Genomic DNA, 10775 nt, shown 5'->3' on the forward strand with positions numbered 1-10775 from the left:
AGGTTAGAAAAAAAAGCTAACAAGATAGTGAGACCTTTCAGTCTTTATTCATCAACGTAAGCGAAAAAAACTAAAAGGAAGCATTATCCAGTGGTCTTGGCACTAACCTAGGAGTGAGATTCAGTTCTCTGCTCTGCCACAGACATATGCAACCTTGGCGAAAGCACTCAAACTGTGAGATTTCAGTTCTCTATCTGTAAACTAAGAATGACACTGGTTCTCTAACTAGAGATTGAGGCACTCATCCATTGAAGTGCCATGTGCCTCAAATAACATAAATATAACTTAAATAACCTAAGCAGATAGGTTAATTCACTACTACACACAATGGACCTCAAAATGTCTCCCAGGATTTTTCCTTGTCTGCTGCCAAGGAAAGGTTTTTCGAGGGGGGAGTTGTGTGTAGGAAACAGCTGCAGGAATTGTGTGCGCTTTGATTTAATTAGTCTTCACAGACACTTAGCTAAAGGAAGTAAACAACTGCATTTCTTTACCTAATAAAATTCTTCCTTAAAAATGTTAAAGCATCTTCTTAACTAATCACTTAGTGTAGTACAAAGCTAACATAAGAAATTACTTTTTCAGTTCTGTGGATGGCCTAGATTTCAAAGATAAATTTTAAATAACCACCATCAAATGCTGTACCCAAGAAAACTATTTCCTTGGAGCTGTGCCTATGCTTTCCTCTCTCTTCTAAAATAGTGGAAGATATGCTGGTGTGCACAGCTCTGATGATCTAAGAAGGAAGTTATTGCTATAATATATTCCTAGTTTGAAGCACTGCTGATAAATAGTATAGCAGGGACAGATTCTCAGAGGGATTTTTTGGATTACTATAAAATATCATAATATCTCAAGAGGAGATTTCTTAAATTGTATCTTTAGGAATGGGTCATAAAAAATTTATATGTTTTACCTTGGTAATTTACAGTATATCTTATGGTTTGAGCTTGTCTTGGTTAAGCCTCTGCAATGGAAGCATGATTTATAACATATGTTGTTCAGTCTGTAGATTACAACACCAACAGCAACTTGCAGCCTTTACGTGTTCACTGCCTGTATTTGTCTGTAATACATCTACAGCTAACTCAGGAGTCAATATGAATTGCTTGTTTCAACTACTTACTGAGGAGAATGATTTCTAGGGCTACTTATGAGCTTGTTGCAGCTGTCAGGGTGTATATTATTGCTAGCCATGATTTATGAATGGAAATGTTATAATATGGTTGCCTGCAGTAACAGAGGACAGGAATCAGTCCCTTCCAAGTCTGATGGCCCTATTCAAATATTTTTGTTACAAATTTATCTCAATGTGGGAAAGAGTACATGAAGCTCTATTACGCTACCACTCAACAGAGCTTCAGCAATAGGCCATTATTTTTACTAACAAGGGCTACTGGCACATACTAATTTAGTGGCACCATGGGACCTGGTTCCCTGTCCCAACAACCACACTTCCAGCACCATAATCACAGCAGACATGTAATGTGTGCTAGGGACCTAGCAGTCTATTAAGCACCTCCTGCACATAACTTTATTTATATAGTCCTTTAATTAACACATTCCTTTTTAATTCAGTGCACCACCTCAGAGAATCACTTGAAGCAAAAAAATCCTCTTTCTATACATTTCCTTAAAATCTACCAATGTCAAATTCATAATTCCTAATATGGACCTAATAGAAAAAAGTCTGCTCATAATTATGGCTATTTCACATGATCATTACTGATCTCATTCCTTGACTGAAGCTTTAAGTTTGGCAAATTTAGGAAGGCAAGAAAAATCAGTTTAACCATGGAATTTCTACTGACAAATCTAAGTCTCCTTTAGCTCCACGCAGTTGGTGTGTCATTGATTAGCACATTTCTTCTTTTAAACAGAAGTTTGGCCTTCACCTTTATAAACATTAGCAGATAACCCACCTTGGGAATAAGGGTGATGAAAATTAACTATGTCTGTGTGGTACTATTAGTTATAACTAGGAGCAACACCAGCCTCTTCTTAGGGGTGGGGCTGAGGTGGGGCTTATTCAACTGGGCCAGGAATGCTGTGCCTCTGCAGGTGGGAGCAGGCCAGGTTCACTTGTGTAGGGTGGGAGGCAAGGAAGGGGTGGCACTGGGAAAGGTGGCTATGGAGTTGCTAAGGAAAATTTTGGGGTGGCTATGGCCTCCCCAAGCCTCTCTCTAGCACCACACCTAGTTACAACATAATATTTGATACTGTAGTCTGATTCTTACAAGCCAGGTTATCACAGGGAACATCATTTTTTTTGAGCAAAAAAGCGTGTGAATTCTGTTACTTTTATCAGATAATCCTATTTTAAAAATCCAAGTGCTAGCACATAGTCAGTTGGGCATGCATATTTTCTCTTCAGGACATTTGTCCTATAAGGAGTTATGACAGTTCTAAAACATTTGTTATTTTATAACAAAATCCAATCATCACATCTGCTTATCTGGTTCTAAACAGGATCATAGCCAAACTCTTATTCAGACCAGTACTGCATTGACTATAGTAGTACTATAAGCAGATTCATTTATTTCACTGACTGGTATTGAGATATTCCAGAAGTCTGCTCTGCATTCCTACAATGCTTGAATGTCAGTACTTTTTATTTCCTGATCACTGATAAATAATATAAATTGTTTACGTATACATATGTATAATGCTTTCTTGTTTTCTGCCGTTCCTACTCCTTATCAGGGAACCTTTTGTTCCCTGGCAGATGTGCAAGCAAAGGCATGATGGGATCTGATGCAGGATGCTCACAATTGCACTTCCTGCTAGGCCACATGTGCATGGCAGGAAGTGCAATTGTGCAATCCAGCAATGGATCCCATCACACCTTATTGCCAATCCTGGGGGAGCTCAGGATCACGATCCTAAGCTCCTCCTGCACCAGCAAGTAGAAAACTCCTGAGGCTGGGAGACCCATCAGCTGATCTGGGCTCCTAGCTACAGAGGTACACTCCACAGCTGGGAGCCCCAGCTTGGCCACATGTTCAATTAATGGTGTGATAAGAACCAGCCACAAAGTTATTACCTGTTTTTATGGCTTACTCTTTGTTTTATCATGGCATTCATTGCATTAATATATGGCTGGGTCACAACTTAAGACCTGATTAACTGACTAATCACGTCTTAAATGTAACATGTGCCAGAGACCTACATTTCCTGTCAACAGAAATATTCAACCTCTATTTTCAAACAGCGAGCCTTTTAAAGAAGCAGAACTAACCCACATGTGTAAATTTGAATTTGCTACATTTCATAAACTAAAAGCCATAATGATCTAGATTTGTTTCTGTTAGGGTATGAAGAAAGGGGTTCTTGCAAACAAATACTGAGGTTCGCCTTTTCTCTTTTGCCTCCTGTTTTAAAACAAAGGTATACAGCAAGCCCCAGCACAAATTCAGACTTCACAATGCACTATGGATGTCATTTTTTTCATTGAGCTCCCAAACTCCCAGAAGTTGTTTTCTCACAGTTTCAGTATAGCAAACACACACACAATCTATTTTTGGCCCTAGGGGAAAAGTGCTGTAGGTTAATTCCACCTTGAAGGGTAGCAGTAAGAGATATATTTCACTGTTAGCCAAAATCTCATTCACTGAATCTGCCTAGGCATCCTTGGCTGTCCTCTCTACTCTTGGCTTATATCAGCCAGTTTTCTGTCCCAGGTAAGTCACAAACCATCAGCAATCCTTGTTGTCATTTTTAGTTTCTATAGCTGGCATCTTGCAGCCTACACTGTATCACCAAACACCAAATTCTGCTTTAAGGTAATGGAATTACTCACATACTGAAAGACAAACCCTTTCTTAAGCATCTTCCTAGATTCAAGGCAGGGTGTACAGCACAATAGAGGTCTGATCTTTTATTACAAGAATTCATAGAACTTGTACCTCTTTGTCTCCAACTCTCTGTAAGGCATCACCCAAATGAAAATAAAAGCGTCCATCATCCGTGCCAGGGTCACCAGATTCTAGTCCTTCCTAGGGAAAGAATGAAATAAACACCAATAAAAACCAAGAGTCAATCTGATTATTACAAATAAGCTCCTAATTCCATGCAAGAGGTAAGCACTATAAAGTATAGTAGTGTGTAAATATAGGCAGCATACATTTCTTTGTTAACCTGTTTGACAAAATATACCACTCATTTCAGACAAAAAGAAAACTTAAAAAAAATGTAATTTTTTTCAAACTCTCCCATTTCCACCCTTATTAATTTTAGTAGAAATGACAAGTTGGAGTTAATATTATCATGTGTCCTCATAAACATTCAAGAGCATTCAAAAATGGACAACTAGAAATTTGGCCACCTTAAAAAACCAGACAATGAAATTTGCCCATCTCATATGAGTATCGTATTAGTAATCAAGAAAATATACTTTGTGCTTAAATCTTAATCTCTGATGTATAAGGTTGTTTCAGTTTACAGGGAGCAGACCTCTGCAATTTTAAATGCATTTTGGGGTAATAACCATCACTTATAATTACCATATTTAAGGATAGATCTGTGTTACTTTGTTTTTTTCCTTTCTTGTAACTAGAGGTGCAACAATACATGGGTCCCATATTGGATCGGCACTAATATGAAGAAAATTGAGTCTCGACAATTGGCTTCTTTTGTCTGATGAGGCCGATAAATGCCCTGTGCATGCACGCAGCCAGGAGCACAGCTTGGGGGAGTGCGGAGAGCAGCTGGGTCCACCTACTAAGTCTTTTGTGAGGGAATGGGTGAGGGGGAAGGGAGGGGCATAGGCCCGCCCCAGCCCCCCTGCCAGGAAGAGCCCAGTACAGCCCTGGCCCCAGCCTGCAGTGGCAGCCCAACCCGCCCCACCTCACATATAAATCCCAGGGCACATGCCCCCCATGCTCTCCTGGGGTGTGTGAAGTGGCAGAAGCTGCCCCGTCTCCCTCCCCACGGCCCCCTAGATAAGCCAGCTTTGTCCTGTGCCCTGCCCGCACCAGCTGGGCAGCACCTGCCTCTGCCCCTGCCCCTGCCCCTACTCCAGCTCCATCCCCACTCCTTCCCTCACTGTGGGAGCCTTGATCCGCCACCCCCCACACCCCTTCTCTCCTGCTGCCCTTTCCCCCACAACAGACTTACCAGCTGGATGCCACTCTCAATGCTGTGGGACTGCATATCAGAATTGGATCAGTATTGGCCGATATGGTTCCTTAAAAATCAGCCATCAGTAGCGGCCCAAAAAATCTCTATTGGTGCACCCTTACTTCTAATATTTTTCTACTCATAAAATAGGGAATTTTATAATGGAAAATATAACATATGGAAATATTACTGTACCTTCAAATATGGAATGCTCTCAGCTATTTTGTTTTCTGCCTTGAGGATGAATCCATAATGTACTTTAGCAAAGCCGTTATCTGGAGCCAGACTCAGAACCTATTTTAAGGGAAACAAATAAGCAACTTTTATTTATTTATGGCTCTATTTTCAAAATAGGTTTGCTCAGTACATGGAAACCAGATTGAGCCAATGTATTAGGATGTTGTGGTTTAACAAAATTGTATTTTATCCTTCATTCTCTAACAACCTACACACAGCCTTTTGTATCTCTCCACAATACTTTACAGATAAAGTAACAGTCACAAACATATCTTTATGGCCAAAGATTAGCAGCTGCAGAAATTAACTTAACCATAAGCATGTTAACTTAATTAGCTGTTCCATTATATTATTTTCTCTTTTCCTTTCTCCCTGTCATGTCTCAGAGTAAATCTTCACTGTAGAGGTAATGAGAGTTATTCTATAGTCTAGTTACCTGCCTCACATTAGCCTGAGTGAGAACAGCCACCCAATGGGCACATCTACACTACACTTGAAGTAACTGCTGTGTAGCATAGAGATAACCACATCAGCAGCAAGAAACTCAGTATGAGCTAATTTATCCAGCCAAGAAGCACCATGACTTCAGTGAAGATACACACTGTGAGGAAACACTGAAGTGCATTAGACAGACAAGGTTCTTTGGGTAGATGTGATATCTTTTATTAGACCACTGAGTAGTTGACACAAAGATCTTTGCATGCTCCCAGGCACAAACACCCTTCTTCAGGCATAGGGAAACTCTGTAGTTGTTCTGCGATCTCCAAGGAATGAAATAAGCTAAAAGTATGATAAGAGGCCAAACAGTGAGAATGTAAGTTGGTGGAAATTAGGAAAATGATGCGTTTCCTATCCAGGAAAGCACATAAACATCAACAGACTTTCCCTATGCCTGAAGGGCATTTGTGCCTGAAAGTCTGCAGAGAATAATTTTTCCAACTATTTAGTTGGTCTAATAAAAGATATCACACCTACCCAAAGAACCTTGTCTGCCTATGTCCTTAGACCAACATGGCTACAACCAACAACCTTAAGTGCATTAAGTCATTTGAGGCATTAAGATTTATGGAAGAGAAATCCATCCCATGAATCTTTGTATTATAGTAAGCTGAACCTCTTTATGAATTCTCTTTCACTGCATTTCTAGGGAACTTGTCTCTTGCTTTTGGACACAAAGGGTAGTGAGCAGGTAGTGAAAGACTTGCAGTGCTTGACAGGATCTAGCCTGCTTCTATACTCCTGAGTGGTTGTGTCAGTAGCAACTAAGCTGTCCTAAACTGAACCTATACCCTCTAAAACTTCAGGAATTCTTGAGTTCTAGCTTAAGTTAATTTTTCTTCTATAGGGAAGAAAACAGTGAGGTGCTAGTAGGTAAAATGCAGGTGCACTGGAGAACAGTGCTTGAAAGGTTCTGTCTGTGTGGGGGAGAGAAGGTAATAAAGCCCTCAGCCCTGTATAGTTGGAGTATTTCAGGTGAATAATGGTCATTGCACAAAGCTGGTGAAGCCTAAACTCCAAGGCCTTCAAACTGTGTTCACCACTTCCACTCTCTATGTTTTGAGACGCTTCAGAACAATCATTGGAAGTTTTCAAGACCATGTTAGACATACTTGCTAGTCCATTTTTACCTTGGTGGTGAGGGAAGAGAGGAATGGACTAGATAATCGCCTGAAGTTCCTCGTAGACCTATATATCTGTTACTCTAATTGTGTATGTCAACCATATATCTGAAATATTGCTAACCTGATTTGCGGTTAATTTATTTTATGTTTTTAAAAACACATAAAAATGGACAACCCTTAAAATGCAAAGATAGATATTGCATCCATTTCCCCTCTCCCATTTCCAGTCATTGTCTAACTTAATGCTCCCTTTAAAATAAACAGGAGCCTGATCAGCCTCTGAAACTCTTCTTGGAGCAAGTACTTTTATCCTTTTCCTCGATCTGGATTTTGTGAGATGGCAAAGCTCAAATAGTCATTTATATCTATGCAAGATGAGTGTAGAGTGGGTGTAAAATCCAAGCAAGGAAGAATGAGAGCATTTTATATTCATTTTGGAATAAAGTATTGCAAAGGCATAAGCCAATACAGAATCTGGCTAAAAATAGAGATAAGAATAACTAGTAAAACTATGGATTTAAAATTCACCCTGAGCATCATCATAACCATTAGTGCCAGGAAAACAGCATTGTCTTTGATATGACATGATCTGGCTACAGTGTTTTATAGACCAGTGTGTCTCAATCCTAACTGACTGAGAATCCATATCAACAATAAACAAAGAGACACAACACCATATATAACCGTTGGTTCATTTTGGCAAACATACCAGTTCTTTAAAAAAAAAGCGAAGAAAAAAGAAACCCCAACGACAAACACACTTAGAGAGAAGACATATATGGACGTCACATTTCCAACATACACACACTGACACTTGACTGCTTGACTGTATAAATGTACTTTATCTAATGCAATTTGTGCAGCTTAAAAAAAAACAAATTTTGGATACTGGTTTTTGTGAAGTGCTAGTAGTGATAAACTAAGGGATAATTTTGTTCCAGATGGGTATATACAGGCTCAAATACTAGTCCAAATGGGACCAAACAATGATTTCCAAACGATTTAAAGGCCTTATCATTTTGTTATAATTTGTTTTTATTACAAGAGCAGTGCATCTAATTAGCAGGCAGAACAGCTTGTGTTAAATATACCTAGCTGCATATAAGCAAGATCTATATTCATGACCCCTGCCATGAAGCAAAGGAACAGTATCAGCATAAATTAGAGTAAAGATATTCTATGTCAATTGCATTAACATAGCGTTCTGTACAATATTAATTATGTTTGGTAACAAGTTATGCTAAACCGCCCATTAAGTACTAACCATGGGTACAGAAATAAACTTCAGATAATAACCTCAGGTATTCAGAATAATAACCAATATGTGGCACAAAGGGACAGAGAGAAAATTTGCCTTTGGATCACTTGCTCTGCATATGAACAGCCTCTTAAATAGTGCTAAATCATGATCTGCAGACCTCTGAAAAATAAATGTAATCCTGACTTCTTAAAGAATTACTTCCAACATACTGTACTTCATTTCCTAAATAAAGGATTCAAAAGATGGACATCAAACAAAAAAGGAAGAAACTAAAACCCTTTCTATTTCTTTCCAGCTGTGGTACAGCAGAGAGTCTGATAAAGTACTTGCTAAGAAATGGGACATATTTCCCACATCTTAAACTATAGCTGTACAGTCTTTTGATATTTAGGCTTGCCATCCTTGAAGTAAAAAGGATATGTTTCATTTAAGACGTCTAAAATAAAAATCTGACTATAACACTTTCAAAGCTGCTGACACCTTACTGAAAATTTTGGGGAAAGAAAACTTATGAAACAATTCTGCTTATATTTCATTTTCAGTATCCAGTTCTGATGTTACAGTAACGATGGCCTCAATCAAAAATAAGCAGATGAACTACCAAATACAAACTGAAAAGTCTTTACCTATTAAGACACACATTTAGATTATTTTGTTTCCTTTGCAACAGCCGATGATACCTCAACAAGTAAAAACTTAACGTAAGGAGTTTCATTAAAACCATTATCTTACGTGATTTATTCACTGTTGTGAGAAAAAAACCTACATGCTTGAAGTCAGGTAATTATTTCAAAATGAAATGAAAGATGATTTTCACCAGTATTTTCATAGATTGGAGTTATTTAGGTTTCTTTAAGTCATCTTATCACTGACCTAGAATTTCAGGACTTGACCCTTTGAAATGATGAGCACCAAATAGTGACTGGAAATGAAATTAAGGAACATTGAGGACATTTGACACCACACACAGTACTCTAAAAAACCCAAATACATGGTAAGTGAATGATTAAAAACAAACAGAAAACACTTTTCCGTAAGGGGGTTGAAAAAAAAACAACTTGCTTTTACACACTAGGCCAGATACTGAGATCCTGACTCATTTCTTGTGATGGAAAGCAGCGGTTATTGCTGTTATTATTTGTATTACATGGCATTTAGTAACACAGGCAGACTTAGGTCTTTGTGCAAGGCAGTATACTATGGCATAAACAATTCCTGACAACTCTAAGAGCTAACAATCTAAATTAAAAAGATAGATGAGGTGTATGGGAAATAAAATATTAATCTCATTTTAAAGAAGGTGAATTGTGGTAGCAGAGATTAAGGACTCTTCTATGTATGCCAGTAAAAGCACGATGGGATCTAATGTACAATCTATATCATTATGCCTCCTGCCATACCACATGGCAGGAGGTGTCAGTGACTGTAAGATTGATTGCAAATCAGATCTCACTGTATCTTATGGCTGGTGTGGGGTGGGGGGGCCTGGTCCTGGGCTCTCCATGCACAAGCAAGAAAGAAGCTCCTATGCCTGGGAGCCCCCATGGTGGAGTGCCCCTGTGGCTGACAGATTGCAGCATTAGTCCCTCAGCTGCAGGAGTGAATGTGGAGCCTCCATGGCTGGCAGATAGCAGCAGCTGTCTCCCAGCCACAGAAGTGCACAGAGCGCTCCCACAGCTCGGAGATCCAGCAGCTGTGGTTTCCAAGCTGCAGCGGTGTTTGGGCTGCCCCCTGCAGCTGGGAGCTCCCAGGCTTGGGGCTCTGCATGGACCCCTTCAGCTGGGAGCTCCAGTCAATTAATGGCGTGATAGGAGGCAGCTACCAAGTTATTACACATATGTTGTGGAATAACTTTTAGCTTATTCTTCTTTCTATCTCACCATTAAATGAATGGAACATGTGGCTGGGTGACACTTAAAGGTGCGATTAATGGGTTAATCTTGCCTCAAGTGTAATATGCACATGGGGCCTAAGTGATTTGCTCAAAGCCACACAAAAAGTTGGTGCGGGACCCAGGATTGAAACCAGTGTTTCAGATCCCCAGTCTATGAATTAAACTGTCCTTCTCTCAAAATCCTTGCTGAAATCTATGAATGTTTTCCTGTGTAAAAGCTAATCTACAAATTGAGTCAGGATTTGGTTGACAAGGCTGATAAACAGAAGATGTATTATTTCCCAAATATTTAAAGAGGCATTATTTGCTCTTCACAAGGACAGGGCATCACATTTCACTTAAGTATTTAATAAACTACAAAAGGCAACAATTGTAGCAGATGACTCCTGCAGAAACATGCCAAACCGTACATTTAAAGAGACCAGTACTGGTTCAGGATATCTAGTCTCAGTCCAAACAGTCTGCTTTTCTTGTGTGTACCTACAATATATTAGTATTAAAATAATTATAGGCAGAACTTCAACACCTACACTGTTTACAGCACTGTTTACAGGGAGCAGGAGGGCACATAAACCCCCATGGCTCACTAAGAGCATCCGGGAATGTCTCCTTGCTAAAAGGGAGGCATATACCCAATGGAGAG

The 10775-nt window shown here is 39.4% G+C and overlaps 1 protein-coding gene across 1 annotated transcript in view; it reads right to left on the minus strand.

The window, feature by feature from the left end:
* The window catches only part of ASPH (aspartate beta-hydroxylase), a 167356-nt gene that overhangs the window by 24197 nt on the left and 132384 nt on the right, over positions 1-10775 (minus strand). The window contains exons 22-23 of the mRNA XM_019543207.1: positions 5314-5412; positions 3906-3995 (exon numbers count right to left, since the gene is read on the minus strand). Coding sequence (XP_019398752.1) covers positions 3906-3995; positions 5314-5412 — 189 coding nt within the window. The remainder of the gene's footprint in view (positions 1-3905; positions 3996-5313; positions 5413-10775) is intronic.

The sequence above is a fragment of the Crocodylus porosus genome, unplaced genomic scaffold (genome assembly GCF_001723895.1).
Source record: "Crocodylus porosus isolate Cpor-Errol unplaced genomic scaffold, CroPor_comp1, whole genome shotgun sequence".
Lineage (NCBI taxonomy): Eukaryota > Metazoa > Chordata > Crocodylia > Crocodylidae > Crocodylus > Crocodylus porosus.